At 53.7% G+C, this 16,846-nt stretch overlaps 7 protein-coding genes across 7 annotated transcripts; 4 read left to right on the forward strand and 3 right to left on the reverse strand.

Moving 5' to 3' along the window:
* Positions 1 to 1,729: 1,729 nt before the first annotated feature.
* N7482_009822 (60S ribosomal protein eL33) lies at positions 1,730 to 2,543 on the forward strand (the record flags this gene model as incomplete). The annotated part of the gene is made up of 5 exons (XM_056691946.1): positions 1,730 to 1,754; positions 1,916 to 1,925; positions 2,092 to 2,145; positions 2,211 to 2,353; positions 2,446 to 2,543. 5 exons carry the CDS (start codon positions 1,730 to 1,732, stop codon positions 2,541 to 2,543), a joined length of 330 nt encoding a protein of 109 aa, XP_056539652.1.
* A 2,645-nt stretch (positions 2,544 to 5,188) lies between these two features.
* Positions 5,189 to 6,542, forward strand: N7482_009823 (DUF2406 domain-containing protein; the record flags this gene model as incomplete). The annotated part of the gene is made up of 4 exons (XM_056691947.1): positions 5,189 to 5,378; positions 5,507 to 5,584; positions 5,667 to 5,792; positions 5,851 to 6,542. 4 exons carry the CDS (start codon positions 5,189 to 5,191, stop codon positions 6,540 to 6,542), a joined length of 1,086 nt encoding a protein of 361 aa, XP_056539653.1.
* Positions 6,543 to 7,452: 910 nt separating this feature from the next.
* N7482_009824 (DUF3602 domain-containing protein) lies at positions 7,453 to 8,191 on the reverse strand (the record flags this gene model as incomplete). Its single annotated transcript, XM_056691948.1, has 5 exons — positions 7,453 to 7,581; positions 7,667 to 7,789; positions 7,928 to 7,997; positions 8,051 to 8,081; positions 8,149 to 8,191. 5 exons carry the CDS (start codon positions 8,189 to 8,191, stop codon positions 7,453 to 7,455), a joined length of 396 nt encoding a protein of 131 aa, XP_056539654.1.
* A 932-nt stretch (positions 8,192 to 9,123) lies between these two features.
* Positions 9,124 to 10,594, reverse strand: N7482_009825 (putative mitochondrial phosphate carrier protein; the record flags this gene model as incomplete). The annotated part of the gene is made up of 6 exons (XM_056691949.1): positions 9,124 to 9,205; positions 9,271 to 9,290; positions 9,346 to 9,691; positions 9,761 to 10,014; positions 10,076 to 10,240; positions 10,301 to 10,594. 6 exons carry the CDS (start codon positions 10,592 to 10,594, stop codon positions 9,124 to 9,126), a joined length of 1,161 nt encoding a protein of 386 aa, XP_056539655.1.
* A 391-nt stretch (positions 10,595 to 10,985) lies between these two features.
* Positions 10,986 to 11,578, forward strand: N7482_009826 (putative cystathionine beta-synthase (beta-thionase); the record flags this gene model as incomplete). Its single annotated transcript, XM_056691950.1, has 2 exons — positions 10,986 to 11,084; positions 11,144 to 11,578. The coding sequence occupies 2 exons, from the start codon at positions 10,986 to 10,988 to the stop codon at positions 11,576 to 11,578; spliced, it is 534 nt and encodes a 177-aa protein (XP_056539656.1).
* A 425-nt stretch (positions 11,579 to 12,003) lies between these two features.
* N7482_009827 (vacuolar ATPase assembly integral membrane protein VMA21) lies at positions 12,004 to 12,465 on the reverse strand (the record flags this gene model as incomplete). Its single annotated transcript, XM_056691951.1, has 3 exons — positions 12,004 to 12,140; positions 12,208 to 12,299; positions 12,371 to 12,465. The coding sequence occupies 3 exons, from the start codon at positions 12,463 to 12,465 to the stop codon at positions 12,004 to 12,006; spliced, it is 324 nt and encodes a 107-aa protein (XP_056539657.1).
* Positions 12,466 to 12,918: 453 nt separating this feature from the next.
* On the forward strand, positions 12,919 to 16,308 carry N7482_009828 (DEAD/DEAH box helicase; the record flags this gene model as incomplete). Its single annotated transcript, XM_056691952.1, has 1 exon — positions 12,919 to 16,308. The coding sequence occupies one exon, from the start codon at positions 12,919 to 12,921 to the stop codon at positions 16,306 to 16,308; it is 3,390 nt and encodes a 1,129-aa protein (XP_056539658.1).
* Positions 16,309 to 16,846: the final 538 nt, after the last annotated feature.

Genomic DNA, 16,846 nt, shown 5'->3' on the forward strand with positions numbered 1-16,846 from the left:
TCGTTCTGGAAAGCAGAAGGAACCGCCCTGGTGCCAGGTCATCTGATAAGCCATCTTTACAGGTACACGCAGGTAAGCAGGTATGGCCATGGTACGGAAACATCCTAAATACACTACATCGTGGTGTGCTGTACATGGCCAACCACCATGGAAAAGTCCGGTACAACTAAAAAGGAGTCCATTAAAAAAGAGAACTACTACAGACTCCTAGTTTTGCGGCCAGCAATGCACTGCCCATAGTGGGGCACCGGAGCATCGCGACTGCACATCGACGGACTCTCTGGTTGGGAGCATGAATGCTACCAAAGGCGGGGGCTGTCTACATAGGATGCTCCAGGGAGAACACAGCTCCACCGAATCTAATAACAGCCTAGGAGAGGGCAGCTTATTGCTCTTACCGGAAGCCACCATTAGTCTGCAGGTTTTTCAGATGAAGAAGCTAGAATAAGCATATCACACAGAGAATTAGAGTAACTATGCTATACTGTATACTGTACAGTACTATGACTGGCTTCGTTACAGGGACATACAAGGACAGGTACTGTACCTCACAGTATTGTCTGTACCTTGATAAGACATTAAAAGCTACCGGTGACCGAAATCGTGGAGGAGCGATCGGCACATTTGTCATCTCTCATACCAGACGGAATCTCCGGCTTTAACGATGGTGCTCCAGTCAGAGACAGCCACTCCGGGCCACTGTGCGCCGGATCCGGAGGCATATTAACCGTTGGGACACTCCCTTACACTATACAATTGACAAACTAATCCTGGCGCCTACAACTGGCGAATTGGGACCATTGCGGGAACAATGTGCCGTCCCATCGTCCCATCTAGGTGTATAACTAGTATGCAGTATAGAAGCCCCGTCATAATGATGCCTCGTACGAGACAGCCCCTTCCAGAGCACGATCGCTTTGTCAATGCTCCCAGGCCCTCGTACAGAGTCTCAGCGATCCCAGCAGGCAGGATGGTGGGGCATGGGGAATATCTGGGTTTCCCCATCAGGAACCTCGGTCTGTACTACGCCGGAGATGTATCCGTCTCGCATGCGCTGGCATTTTTCCAGGACGGTTATCCGGTAGTTACAATTAGTCACTGCTAACTAGGTAAAGAGTTCATCCGTATGAGCAAATCCAAATTTGCAAGTCCGAACAGGTCGGCTTACCCGCCAATGGGTAAATACAAAGGCCGACGTAACCGGGGCTTCGGGAGCGGCGCTGAACCGCAGACACGTCATGGTGAGTTTGTCAACTAGAAGGCTCCAGACCGGGCCCGACTGGATGCTGCCGGGCCTGGCGCTGGAATGCTCGGAGGACAGACGCCCGGCCGGCAGAAAAGTGAAGGGTCAGAGAGCGGTGGAGCGATGATGTGATCAGAGGAGAGATCAGGTGACCGTAGATCATGAAGATAACGAGGTGAGGCCGATAAGAACCGATAAGAACCGATAAGGCCAAAGTGATTATGTGATCATGGTGGATCCAGGAAGATCTGTTATTCCAGGTTACCCTATTGTAGACTAGCGCTTCTATCACGAGACCTCGCTTACCCTGTCGCTAAGGACCCGATTGGGGTTAGGGCGAAAGCGGCCACCACACCTCCCAATTTGATTGTGCGCTCGACTCTATCAGCGACGACATCCACGACAACCGGCAACGACTTCTGATCTCTTGCGGGTCATTCCTTCGACTTGTTATCCTTGCCCGCTGCTCAGAGAAAAGCCGTCACAATGCCTTCGGAACAAGGACACCGACGTGAGTGCCACCCTGGAGGAGAAACGCCCGTCATCGATCGCCGTGTCAAGTCGAGGTTGAGGGAGATCGAATGCGAGACGGACGGACACGGCGCATCGCGCACACATCCACTGCGATTAGAATGTTGAACTCGTGATGCTAACTGTCGTTCTCTCTTCTAGTCTACGTTAAGTAAGTTACCACGCATCCGTCATCGCATTTTTCCACGCAGTCCAATCTACATGTCGAAAATGGGTTTCTGTTGAGAGGGATCAGCGAACACATGGAGGAATCAACCGAATATCAGAACACACCACTATCGATGAGAAACAGCATTCTAACCCGAAGTTCTTTGCAGGGGTCGCCACCTGAGCTACCAGCGTGGAAAGCGTAACACCAACCCCAACACCAGGTACGCCCACATACCCACAACCCGGCTTGCAATATTGGGAAACAGAATTCTGACGAGTGATATAGTCTGGTCAAGATTGAGGGCGTTGAGGACCCCAAGGCCGCCAGCTTCTACCTTGGCAAGAAGGTCGCTTTCGTTTACCGGGCCAAGCGTGAGGTCCGCGGCTCCCACATTCGGGTGATCTGGGGCAAGGTCACCCGCCCCCACGGTACGCATCGACTCGATACAGAGCCATTCTCTGCTCTCTCGTCAACCCCCTCTTCTCTCCTCCAGCCATGATTCCTAACATATTTCGTCCAGGCAACTCCGGTGTTGTGCGCGCCAAGTTCCGCAACAACCTTCCCCCCAAGTCCTTCGGTGCCACCGTCCGCATCATGCTCTACCCCTCCAACATCTAAACGGCTTCTCTGTGTTGTATCTAGTGGGCGAATTCCCCTCCTTTCTGCGCGCAGACGGAACTTCGGTGTCAGGCAATGGAATTTAAAAAAGTCGAGACGGAACGAAGCCGGATGTTGATGGCAAGATGATGGGAGTTGGCGGTTTGATAACGTTTCATTCGTGGGAGAAGGCAGGGCCACTTATCACAGCCCTACGAATCAAAAAAATTTAACAACGTTCACTCTCCGGGATGGAAGAGAAGGGTCGTGGAACGTGTTGCGCCTGCGATGGGTGTGCATTTGCATCCTGCAGGCGTGATATCGCTCTCCTGCTCTTCGGTTTATATTTTTTTTTGCGTTCTGTGTTTTCTGGGTCGACGCTATGGTCTTCGGCTCATTTGACCCATCCCCTTTCTCTCCCTATATTTGACGCTCTTGCACGCCAACTTCCTCATATCACCATTCTTCAATGCCGGTTCCCAGGTCCAATCGGGTTGGGACTTTCTCCCCGGGTACGCCGGTGTCCGTTCTGCCCGCTGTCGTTTTATTTCTCTTTTGTGATAGACGAATTGCATTGTCGTGCTCTGGCTACTCCACCATGGCATGTTTGGATGAACGCTACCAACACCAAGAATTCTCTCCGGACCGACCCCATGCGACTTGTATGAACCTCCAATGAATTTCAATGGGGATTGTCAGTAGCCTGCTTCAGCACCCGTCCCCTTTCCTCTGACTGTGATAGCTATGGTTTCGTAGTCCGTAAGGCCAATCCATGCTTCCTATCGTGGCGCAAAGTCATCAGTGGGGATGGCGTTTTGAGCTCTGGATCGTCTCCACTTTCATATCACAGGGTAATCTTCGGCAACAATTTCAATGGTCTCTCGAGCTTGCGTGCTATCTACTTGAATGATCCCGCTCTCCATTTTCCACCAGTCTCTATTCGATCTGAAAATTTTGCAGCAAGTCTTCTGTCAGAGAGAACGAGGAATGAGGGCTATCAGATATGAGGGCTATCTTACTCTATGCAGAGACTTCAAGATTCTAGGAACGGACACGATGGATGCAGCGAGTCTTAAAGCCTCCAGCTTTTGGGCCATTGCTCCTGGAAGATAATTACGCATTCTCCGGAACATCCATTGCAGCAGTCCCGGACCGTTGCCCGTTGGCTATATATTCCGCGTCGCCCTCGCGAAAATAGCTCGGATGCTGACCATCTTCTCTGGACCAATTGCACCACCAGTGTCCCAATTAAATTGATTTGTTACTAGGCATAATGTGCTATAGCATGATTCACGTAGGGACTCACCAATGATAATCATGCAGCTAAGGTTGTGTGGGCGACAAACGACGATCCGCGAGCGACCAGCTAACTAGCCAATTGGAAGGGCCCGGATAGGCAAGTATGCATCACGGGAAGTTTCGATAGCGTCCCGCACGGATGGACGGACAGACGCGGGAGTAAGCTACAACCGCGGAATCGAATCCAGAGATGCTCACTCCGGACATTGGGAGGTGAGAGGTGGTAGAAAGGGGAATCCTTATATCCCCGGCCTGATCGCGGGATTGGCGGGATGTCTCAGATAAGAGTCCAACCACGGTCAGGACTGCATAGATGTGACTTCCTATACGGGAGTTATATATGTCGCTTGTGCATAAGTATCTACGGTTCCGGTGGAGGTGCGGGAAGAGAAAAGCCGTTGCATTTTCGTAAAAATCTGCCCCTCAACCGGCCCCCGCGACTGCCATTGGCCTTGGTCGGACACAGTTCCTGGCGTGACCATGAATAATGTCTAGGCTATTAATAATTTTTGACCCTAGTGTGCTACCCTAGCCTGCTCGATGCCCTAACGGTGCTAGCCTGGGGAGGTTGGCGCAGTCGGGGGACCATCAAGAACACCACCAATCGCAACCGCGTAACCGTCCAGCTGGTGGTTCCACGGACACGCTCTTGGGGGTCCAGGCACGCCAGCCCAACAGGACTGACGGGGGGAGACAAGGTCTTTATGGAAGATTTGGGAGTGCAGTCTCGGTGGAAGGATGGTTGCGTGGACGGGGACCCTCCACCTGTATATACCGAGTCTTTAGACTCTCCTCCGTCGATCTATAGATAGCCAAGTCGCAGACCCGCCACACGCCACCGACGAGCAGCCGCGGATGTCAGTCTGAGTTATGCCCGGCATTGCGTGGCTCGTTTCGTCAACCACAAAATCTCGGTTCAGGCACTCCTTCACAAGCTCTCCCCCGTTGCTTTAAATTTGAGCGATCGCCCTGCACACCCTGGCTCCATCTCTAACGACTTTCTCCACCCGATCGATCTTCCCCCTCCAACTGCCGTGTCGCGCCCACCCACCGACTTTCTTTCTCCCAGCCATCGCCTTCGGCTGCTGCTTGGACAGCGCGTCCCCCCCACTCCACAGTCAACTCATTTATTCGATCGAACTAGCCTGCTCCGCTGCGCTCAGCGCGTGTCCAGTGTCTCAGTCCGCGCAGAGCTAATTCACCTCCCTCGACGCTGCGATCGTCTTGGCAGTTCCCACCCTTTACATCGCGCGCTCCACAACGGCCGCCAAACTAGAAGCTGAGGGCAGATCCTAGCTGTTTCAGAACTCGCCTTGCCTTGATAACGGACGCTAGAGCAAACCGGGCACATCCAATTCATTTATAAAATGGCGGCCCCCCAACCGCCGGCCGTTTCTCCTCGCCGGACTCGTGGTTTTAGCGTCAAATCGGACAAATCCCAGAAGACCAACGCCTCGGGCCATAAGTCTAATCTCTCCGAGTCCTCCGAGGAGAAGGCACGCCGCCATCTACAGAGCAAAGCTGATCCCTCGGTCGCCATGAACGAGTTGCAGCCCAGTACGTTCGCCCGGCTCTCCTCCTTCCCTCCTTCCGTCCCTCCGATGTCCCACGTCCCACCTTCCACGTGGGTGCGGGCCACACGGTCGCATTCCACGATGATCAACCATGACTGACAATTCTCATAGTGGCGGTTGCCCTCCAGGAGTCCACTATGGGCTCTCTGCGCGCAATGGATCACAAAGATCAGCAGGGCAATCTCATCAGTGCGTACTTATCTTCTGACACATTCCTGACCGTTGGTCGCCGCCGCAATGGCCCTAACTCAACCTCCCGGTTTCGCTGTAGCCGACCCCGACTGGTCCAATCCCACCCGTCCGCGTTTCGAGCGCCCGCTGGATACTATCCGCTCCTTCGAAGCGGCCATCTACGGCACCTATGGCAGCACCCGCCCGGTCTCGTACGCACGCACAGGTTCGTTGGAACCCGATGATCCCACTCCGGGATCCCAATGCTGATTGTTCCCCTGTAGATGACGCCGCCTCGCAGAGGGGCGACTTCAGCCGCCGGACAAGCTACCACGGAGGTGAGGAACCCGCCCTTCCTCACCATGCAAGCTCCCGATCCGCCACTAATCAGCTCTCTGCAGGCGCCAATGGGCACACGAATCGCGGATACACCGAGCAGAACAGCTACCACGGGCGCAACGCCCAGTCCCAACCGGACAACATCATCGACGCCTACGGCGGCGCCAGCCAGGCGCCCGACAACTACTACCCGTACAACCAGAATGGCAGCGGCCGGCGCCCGCGCCACGCCCCGCGCATGTCCTCGGAGCAGGGCGCCTACAGCAATGGCAACGGGAGCGGTGCGCCGAACGCCTACCAGCAGCAGAACTACCAGCGCTCCCACGACAACGTCGCCGCCATGGCCGGCCCTGGGGGCTACGCCGACCCCTACGGCCAGTCGGCGGATCCCAGCCTCAACAGCTCTATGGACCAGTTGCAGCAGCAGGCTCTGCAGCAACAGCGGCTTGACGAGCGTGCCCAGGCCGAATCTGGCCCGAACATGAACGGACCAGCGCCTGCCGCGCATCCCATGTGGGGTGGTGCTTCGCCTGCGAATGGACATCTGACAAAGAACCCACCGCCTCCGAAGGCGCAGGCCCCGGCGAATGGAGATAAGAGGAAGAGTTGGTTTAAGAAGCGGTTTAGCAAGGGATAGACTGGGTCGGTGTCCATCTGTACCCGCTATGTTTCTGCTTCGCCTTTTTCTCATGCCGATTCGAGATCTTTCTCTTGGAAGAAAGATGTACTACCATTCATCCATCCATCCATCGTCTCACGTCTCATTGATACATCCCCAGCCCGGCGTTTTCGTGTCATGTTGTTTTCCTTCTGTCTTATGCCACTCCACTGGATCCCCTACGTGCACAGCGTTACCGGTATTGGGATATGATGCCACATGCTTCATTTTCTTTCCCGGTTTTATTTTATTTTCTTTTTTCCCCTGCTTCTTTCCTCTGATTGCTGGATTGTTTTTGCTCTGAGTTCATGCATTACGAGGTCATGCTACACGGGGGTTTTATGGGATATGGGAATCTGGGCTTCACTTCCTGGGACGGGGTATTTTGTTTCCGGAGGTTGATTTTATCTTCTAACGTTCCTATTTCTTACGATATTTCTTTTTGTATCTGCACACAAATTGCTTCTGATTTGTGCGCTGCTGCGCTGCAGTGTGAACTATACTGGTGACTCTCATGGCGCAAAAGGCCCGCTTTTCTTTTTCTCTCTTTCTCTCAATTAGGTGGTTGGATAGAAAGCTGGTAGATGGTACACCTGAACTGGGTGGGTGGATACGCCGGTTACGGTCCGTTAGTTCCGTGTGGAGAGAGTATAAGATCAATCTCGTTATAATTCAGCTCATGCCATTTCCCAAATCCACCTAGCAAAACAACAAACCACACTAATCCCCATAGAAAGAAACATACAACCTTAACTCAGCGAAACGCAAATGGGAATCACAAAACCAACTAATCCAACTAATCCACCCCTCTACCCCACTCATTTTCTCTATGGGAGAGGCATCTCCTTCCAGCAACCGAGCACTCCAGCACTCCAGCACTCCACGGCGCTTACTTCCGCCCCAACAACTTATGCTTCAACTTATCCGCCAGACCCTCATGCATCAGCCCCTTGGCCTTCTTCTCCTCTTTCTCCTTGCGCGCTGCTTCGTCGAGGTGGACGTTACCCTGGCCGCCGCGCTGGGAAACAGAAACATGAAACAAGGTCAGTAACTGTTCCAGCACTCATCATAACAGGGAAAGAAGGGAGAGAGGGTCCGCATACGCCAACGTGGAAGTTCTCATCCGTGGAGTTGCGCACGGCCAGCTCTGGGATCATGTCGGTATCGTGGGGCACTTTGGTGCTGGGGCGTACGCGGGGGGAGCCGATGTTGCCGACGCCGCCGCGCTATGGCACAGATTAGTCTTGCAATATATCATAGATCATAGACCGCGGGGTAGGGTAGGGTAAGGTAGGGTAGGGTAGGGAAGGACAGGACAGGACAGAGCCGATTAGACTGGGGCTGGGCTGGAACAGGCTGCTTACACCGGCAGAGTACGCCCCGTCACCTTGGTCGCCGTACACGCCTTCGCGAACGATCTCGCCGTCGACGTATCTAGATCCATTGTCAGCTGCGCGCCTTCGCAGAGCATTGCAGGGGATACATACTCCATCGAGGAATGGCCGATATTGCCCTGGCCTGTCCCGGGAAGTCGTGTCAGCGTCAGCTCAGCTCGGCGCGCGCATCGCGGATGCGGCGTTCTTACCTCCACGGCCGTGCGAGACCATCGGCTGCTCTTGCTCAACCATTGCGAATGAGGGAGGGGATGTTCTAGATAGAGAAGGGAGTGTAAGTGTAAGTGTAAGTGTAAGTGTAAGTGTAAGCTTGCTCTGTGCTGCTGTGTGACAGGAGCGCGAGGGGCAAAGTGCTCGTGTCTTATCGTAATCGAAATGACGGAGGTCGAGGCGGGACTAGGTGCAATGGAGGCGGGGACAGCCGGGGCGGGTGAGACTGCGAGAACAGACGCAGGTACGCGATCGGATCTGCCGCACTTACCGGGTTAAACGGGCAAAGGGGGATATGGTTCTGGGTGGTGAATGGGTAGGAGAGTTGGAGAAAGAAAGTCTGGGAGAGCTGCCGACTACTGAAATAAGAAGAATACGAGAATGGGTCGGGTGATGGGACTGGAAGCTGTTTAAACCCGGGCTTTTGATCTCGCCATCCGCAAGCGTTAGACTATAGAGCGATTGGTACTTCAGGGACGTCCACTCCGGTCTTGGGCTCGCCTATGCTGGGTTCTATTTGGCTGTCTGCAATGATTCGGGCATTTGGCGGCGAGATTCGCCTGCGATTGGTGACGTCGTGGGTGATAAGATAAGACTCGACGATTGGTGGGTGCGGTGACTAAATCGGCTTGCTGATAGCGCGCTTGGCAGCTGTTGAAGAGTGGAACAGTGTTGAAACTGTGAGAGGGTGATGATATCATAGAGGGAGGAAAGCATTCTAGTGGGGAATATTCTGGAAAAGTAGAGGTCAATCTGAGATTGTATGTTGCCGGAATGAAAGAATGTAATACTACGGAGTACAATATTCGCACATCGTGAAGCACAGGTTAGTAGCAAAGTAATTAACAGCCCTGGTCCTTGATTAGAGCCTGGCAGTACTCCAACGGAGTACAGGCAACGAAAAGGATAAGGGTTGGGTAGGGCGACATGCGGTAAGGTCGCCTTGAGCATCATCTTTACTTGGCCAGTGCCTTCTTCTTGTCTTCGCCGGAGCCACCGGTGGTTGGGAGTCCCATGAAGATCTTGAAGGAGTCATAGCTGCGGAAGGGTTAGTACAGACCACGGGAAGAAAGCAGTCAAGACAGGAGGGGGGGAGTCCATACATCATCCACTGGAGACCGGTCTGTTACAATGTTAGCATGGATTCAAGCCAAATCGATCAGAGTATGGGGACCCACCAAAGTACCAATCATCACGATACGGACGGGCAATCCATTCCACAGCCCGCGGAACCCAATATCGCCATAGATGCGGCTCATCGCCGCGCCGAAGGCCTCGCCCGGTTGGCGGTTCGCATTCAGCTTGCTGACCATCACATCGGCCGGGTGTGACACCACGGCACAGAGAATACCAGCCAGGTAACCAGCACTAAACGCAACGGCAGTCTGTGCGCCCTTGTTGTAATCGGATTTATGGCCCGGCAAGCTGCGGTAGATCATTTCCACGATCGTCTCGAACGAGGCGAACTTCATCATGGTGTAGGGGATCTGGCGACCCCAGAGTGGATACAGACCCTTGTAGAGGCTGGGTGGGGACGGTCAATATACTCCGAAACGCAACTTTATTTCAGCGGGAACTACGCCGGTAACTTACCCGGATACACCTTCCTTGGCGACGACTGAGGAAATACCGCTGAAGGTACCTTGGAATTCAGGCGGGATGGTAGTCTGCGTCCGCACCTTGACGGACTCGAATGGGCAGAGCGCGACGTCGGCGATGAACTCGGCAGAGGCACTAGCAACCAGGTACACGCCGGTCTTCCACTTGACGGCACGCTCTTGACCGACGAGGTCGCTATAGAACTTCTTGAAGAACTCGTAACCACCGTACTTGAATGCACCTTGGGCCTTTGGGTTTATGTTGGTGACTTGCTCGAATCTTGACTCTCCATTTTGGTCCGCAACTTACACTGTAGCCGAAGAAAGTAGGACTCCAACCGGTGAACACTCCGCGGAAACCCTCGGCACCGCGAATCGTGCGGAAGGCTTGCATGTTGCTCTTATAGAGCTTAGAGTCAACCTGGCGGCGGCATTTGATCAGATCGAGAGGGGTGACTGCTGTGTGAGTGAGGCCCTATGGGTAATGGTATCAGCGATCTAGGTTGGATTTCAATGTGATATCAACAATACTGACACAGGCCAGCATTCCGCCAAATGTACACGCCGCGTAGTATTTGGGAGTCCAAGGCTCGATCTTCCCCGCCTTCTCCTGTGCTTTGTGACTGGCAACATCGTACTCTCGAGCGGCCTCATGGGCGATCGAGTCGGCTGTCTTCTTCACTCCGTCGATTGCGCTCCAGGCGGGGAACGGCTCACGTTTCTTGGTGGCCGACTTGGCAAACTGCTCATTGTGGGACGGCTGCTGCATGCCCAGAGCACCAAGAGGGTGTTGAGCCGCAAAAGTCGAGATGATGGAGCCCGGGAGCATGGTGATCTGTGGATGATCCAGTATGTACGCTGTTAGTGCGGGTCCTCAAAAGTGGAGATAGCGATCGGAGATGCTAGCTCGAACGTGGTTGGGAGGAGGGTCTCAACAACGAACTGACCAAGTCTCACGACACAGAGGATGGATTGGATGTCCGATAGGGAACTGGAAGTTGAAAAGGACGCAGAAAAGCTTTGCGCTCGTAGCGTAATACGTCCGACAGAGAGCAAGGCTGGTACTTCCCAAACGGCCCCCAGCGGATGACGTATGGGTCGACCGGTCTTGGCGTGGGACAAAGAGGAAAAGCGCCGAATTTCGTCAAAAAGACAGCCGAGCACCTTCGGACTGCCCCGACATCTCCCAACGTCTTTTATACCCAATCTTTACCTACACAATGGCTTCGTACCTCACAGGCAGCGCGGCCTATACCCGTGAAAACCAAACATCAACCGCCGCGGCCCAGCAAACCGCCTGGGCCGACAAGTACCGCGGGGTTGGTTCCCCCTCCTCCGAACTCTTGAGCTGCCCGAATACTCATATATATCATCACAGGCTACTGTCGAAGATCTCGATCCCCCTCTAGCTCTGTCGGTTTCCCCCGATGATCCTGTCTCCGCCGCCCTCATGGCCGCCTACGAGCGCGACTACACCCACCTTACCGTTATCGACGCGACGAAGCGATCCCTCCTCGGCTACCTGAGCATTCCCCGACTGAAGGAGCTCCTCCAGAAAGGAACTGTCAAGGAGACCGATACAGTCGCTTCCGCCATGCAGCGCTTTAACCGCAAGCGCGGGATCTACCAGGTGATCACGATGGAGACACCTTTGGAGGAGCTCGAACAGTTCTTCGAAAGCGAAACCGGGCCCAATGGTGACAAGCGCGAGAAGCAGCAGTTTGCTGTTGTGACTGATGTGGCGCGCAAGTTCGTGCTTGGCGTCGCGACCAAGGCCGACTTGGAGGAGTTCGTGAAGCGCAGACCGGCGTGAGCGAGGGGAAAGGACATAATGCGTCCTTGACTGCGGTCAACATTCAACCTGGCAGCAAAGCATATAGGCGTCCTCCGTGTAATGGATATGGGCATTGGGCTTTTCTATTTTATTTTCCCGGAGTGCGTGCGCTTCTTTCAACACGGGCATGGCATTTTTCACATTTGTCGGAAAGAAAGGGGTTCTCGAGGTATATATGTGTGAAGCCAAATACTCTGGCTGCGGCCAGGCATGGAATTTGTCTTATGATATCCAACAGCAATGAAGATTTCGCTTTTACCTTGAAGCCCTAGGTGGCCCATGAGCTCCTCCAGTGGTTCCGATCCCAGACATTCTCATCATCCGAGTTAACATGACCCGCAATGCCGTAAAAACAAGAATGCGGCCGAGGCAACCCCAATTCACATCCCAGTGACTCGGTAGCACTACTGTGCTTTCTTGGACTTGCCCTTGTCGGCGGCCTTTTTGTCGCCTTGGTCTTCCAGCCAGGCAACATAGATGTAAGCGAATAAGACCACGTTGGCAGTAACGGCTGCGGCAATGCCGGCAAACGTTGAGTTTCCTAATACATGGATCAGTCTCAATGGGCACTCCGCACATGCGCGATGAAGGTATATGCCGAGTCGTACCTCTGAAGATCGAGTTCGCTGTCAGGAAATAGATACCAATGGGGCCGAACACCATGGCAGCAGTGAAGCCAAGCAGCTTGTAGATAACATCTCTGCAAGCACAAACGATTAGAACTTGTTTTTTGATCCGACATGCGATAATTGTGAAATCATCTCCACGTACGCTGGGACGGCTGGTGTGACATCAGAATCACTCTCTGAGGGAGGCTTTGCCGCGACATCGGCATAGCTCTGCCCATGGGGACGGCGGGCGGACATGCTATGAGTGTGGTGAAATTACACGAGCTTAAATTTTTTGTTTGAAGGGTGCCGAATTAAGCCAGGGTTCTGAATGACGAAAGTCCAAGCTTGCCGATCGCTGAAATAAAGGTTGTGAAGCTATATTGCGGAGAATGCCCAAGCGCCCCCGGTCACATGGCTCTCGATGAACAATCGCGTCACCCTTCACCGGTTATCTCTATTTTTGAATGCCATTGTTGCCTTGAGAAGATGCAGCTGATTACTATAATTCTTTTCACCCCGTTCGCTCAGTAATAAGCACAACGAATAAAGTGTGAGTGGCCAATTCGAGAATCCGTATATATCACGTGATACCGGCGCGTCGGCTTCGCGTCTCCGCCGGCAGAAAAAACGGCCCTGGATAAAGTGGTTGACCAGATTAGACAGGAGGCAGGCCTCGACTGCCGGGAAGAGTGGGACAATTACTGTACAATGGACGACTCGGTGCCTGATACTCCCATTCGGGGAAAGAAGCCTGTGCCAGGCTCCCCCGACGAAGAGGGTGACTACGAAACGATCGCCACCTTGCCTGCGCATACCCTCACCCCGTCGCAACAGCGATTGACGCAGCCTACGCAGTTAGTTGATATGTCCTACTCACGCCCGAACAATACCATTGTTCAGGTTGCTGCCTCCTCACCGACTGCTCCCGTCTCCTCACCTCCCCACCGTGCCTCCCACGGCGGGCTCTTGAGCTCGCTCATGGCCCCCTCTGGCACTTCCTTCCGTCCTCCAGCAACGACTGTTCGCCCAACAAAACGAACTCCCAACTTCGACATGGATGATGGTCCAACTTACCGAGGTGGATCCTCAGATGACGATGAGAATCGCATTGACATCAAACCTGCGATGTTTGAGAAGACTGTGCGAAGCCCTGAAAAAGTTGCAGAGTCGCCAGTGCGCGCCGAGACCGGGTTGATGGATCGCTTCAAGGAAATAACCTCATCTGCAATGTACGACCCCAATGCGACAGGCATGAAGCGTTCTGCCGATCGAATGAGCCCAGCCGACGCTCCGCGAGGTGTTGCCACGAAGAAGGCCCGACAAGACGCACCCTCCCGCGCGCAACCTGTGACGGCCCAGATTTCGACCGTGCTGGACATTGTCGATTTCCGAGTCCGAGTCAAGGTGGAGCGGATTCTGAAGGTCATGCCGACGAATTCTGTACAAGAGTGTGTGGATGCGCTTATGTCTGCGAATGGAAACTACGACGACGCCTTGAATATCCTCGCCAATGAGCCTTTCAGATCGATAGGAAACGGAAGCCGTAATGGCGCGATTGAAATCGAGTCATCAGAAGACGAATTGAGTGCTGAGCCTGTCCGCAACACGGGACAGATGGCCAAGCAGAAAATTAAGGCCCGCGGCACCATCCAGGACAAGTGGGCTGCTGCGAAGCTACCAGTCACTTCTCAGAAAGTGGACGACGCGAAGCCTCGAGGCCGTCTCATGCGAGGCCCACGAAGTCGGGGCTCTCCACCTCCTGCTAACACCATTATGATTGATTCAGACGAATCACCTCCGAAGAAAAAAGCAGGCCGTCTCCAAAAAGGTCCTAGCCGTGCTCCCTCTTTCTCCCCTGAAGCAGTGTTGTCCGACTCCGATGATTCCGATGTTCAAGAGGAGGATACATCTGGCGGTGATTTGGCAGACAAAGTGCTGCGGTTCTTCAACACCTGCAAAACTCATGATCTCGCCGACATCGCTGCGGTCCCCGAGGAGACCGCCGAGTTGATCACTTCGCAACGCCCTTTTACTACTTTGGACCAAGTTCGTGCAGTCAGTGCTCCTGTCGATGATGACGCAAAACCCAAGGGCAAGGGCAGGGGGCGCAAGCCTCCCAAGCCCGTCGGCGACAAGATTGTGGATAAGTGCATGGATATGTGGACCGGATACCTGGCGATCGACGCTCTCGTCGCGGAATGTGAAGCACTGGGTAAGCCCGTGGCGGAGGAGATGAAGAAGTGGGGTGTGGACATCTTCGGCAAGCGTGGTGATGGTGAACTCGAACTGACGAGCATGGGAGGCTCCCACGATTCTGGGATCGCAACACCTTCGTCCAGTCAGCCGTCTCCCGGTGACGATGATTCGGATGAGGACATCCGTCCGGTTGTCAAATCTCGCAAGTCTCAGTCGAACGGTCAATCTGGTTTCATCTCACAGCCAGCCGTCATGGCCGAAACCTTGGAGATGAAGGACTACCAGATTGTTGGCCTGAACTGGCTGGCGCTGCTGTTTGAGAAGAAGATGAGCTGTATTCTCGCAGATGACATGGGTCTCGGCAAGACCTGTCAAGTCATATCTTTCCTCTCGCACCTCTACGAGAAAAACATTAAAGGCCCCCATCTGGTTGTCGTCCCTTCGTCAACCATCGAAAATTGGCTTCGCGAGTTCCAGAAGTTTTGTCCGATGCTCTCTGTCATGCCTTACTACGCCGGTCAAACCGAGCGTGCATACATCCGCGAACAGATCGAAGATAACCGTAACGACATTAATGTCGTTGTTACTACCTACACCATCGCCAAGGCCAAGGTAGATGCGAAATTCCTCCGAGATATGGACTTCTGTGTTTGCGTTTACGACGAAGGACACATGTTGAAGAATTCACAGTCTCTGTTGTACGACAAACTTATTCGCATCAAGGCCCAGTTCCGACTCCTTCTCACAGGCACTCCGTTGCAGAATAACCTGCAAGAGTTGGCATCTCTGCTCGGGTTCATCCTTCCCGGGGTCTTCAAGGACCACAGGGAGGATCTTCAGTCCGTCTTTTCCAACAAGGCGAAGACGACCGACGAATCGCACGCTACTCTTCTATCAGCACAGCGTATCGAGCGTGCCAAATCCATGCTGAAGCCTTTCGTCCTCCGCCGCAAGAAGCACCAGGTCATCGACCTGCCCGCCAAGCACTCGCACGTGCAATACTGTGAGATGAAGCCCTCGCAGCGGAAGATCTATGAGCACGAGAAGGAGCAAGTCCGCCAGCTTCTCGAGGACCGTGCCGCCGGCAAGAAGACCGGCTCGAAATCTGCCAACATTCTTATGAAGCTTCGTCAAGCGGCCATCCACCCCCTCCTCGCCCGTCGCCACTACGATGATGCAACTCTGAAGAAGATGGCTAAGAGCTGTTTGAAGGAAGACAAATGGGCTGTGTCGGATCCAAAAATCATCGAAGAGGAACTACAGGCTTACAACGACTATGAGTGTCATCATATGTGCCTGGAGAACCCCTCTTCACTCGGCAAATACGCGCTCAAGAACGAGGAATGGATGGACTCCGGCAAAGTCGACAAGCTTCGCGAACTGCTCACTCGCTTCATCGCCAACGGCGATCGCACCCTGATCTTTTCCCAGTTCACCATGGTCATGGACATCCTAGAGAACGTGCTTGAGACCCTGCGCATCGAGTTTGTGCGCTTGGATGGCCGCACCAACGTCGAAGACCGTCAGTCCATTCTGGACGCGTTTTACGAGCGCGAGGACATTCCTGTCTTCCTGCTCTCGACCAAGGCCGGTGGCGCGGGCATCAACTTGGCCTGCGCGAACAAAGTTGTCATCTTCGACTCCTCGTTCAACCCGCAGGAGGATGTGCAAGCCGAGAACCGCGCCCACCGGGTCGGACAGACCCGCGAGGTCGAGGTTTTCCGCTTCGTCACTCGCGAGACCATCGAGGAGCAGATATATGCCCTCGGTCAGACGAAGCTGGCGTTGGACCAGGCCGTCGCGGGCGAGGACGACGCCGGTGCGAAGAAGAACGAGGAGGCCGGGATGAAGGCCGTGGAGAGCATGGTCCTTGCTGATATGGATAAGGAGGGTGGTGTCTAGGGGAACGGTGGGATGGTATGGAGGATTGCTGTTCGGTGTTCGGGAGATATTTACATTGATATTCTCCTCCCGGGAGGGAGGTGATTCTGGTTTGTACACAAGTTGTTGCTGTTTGTGACGGTTGGTTCGGAGTTGCTTATGCATATCACATTAGAGTAGACTAAATAAAGACTAATCTATGAGACAGCTTTCACATCTAGTTGGTATCGTTTTGGTTAGACCTCGCTCTCACTCATGAGTAAGATCAGCTGTCGATTGGCGTGGCCTTGTCGGGTGTACACTGTGTTTTGGGGTCTTGAGGGTGGGGTGAAATCCAGGTTAAGCGCGCCGTCCACCAGTTGAAAATGCGCTCTGGGTAAATTGACTTCTACACTTAATTCCAGAGCTAGAAACCAGGAAGCTTGTAAACAGTGAATGCGTCTATATTACCTATATGTTTTTGGGAAATGTATGAACACAACAAAAGAACCCAGGATAATCCATCCTAATGCAGAAAACCTTTTATCAGAAACCAGCAACCAAGCTATGCAGAACGACA

The sequence above is a fragment of the Penicillium canariense genome (assembly GCF_028826845.1).
Source record: "Penicillium canariense strain IBT 26290 chromosome Unknown utg000007l_segment0_segment0, whole genome shotgun sequence".
Classification (NCBI taxonomy): domain Eukaryota; kingdom Fungi; phylum Ascomycota; class Eurotiomycetes; order Eurotiales; family Aspergillaceae; genus Penicillium; species Penicillium canariense.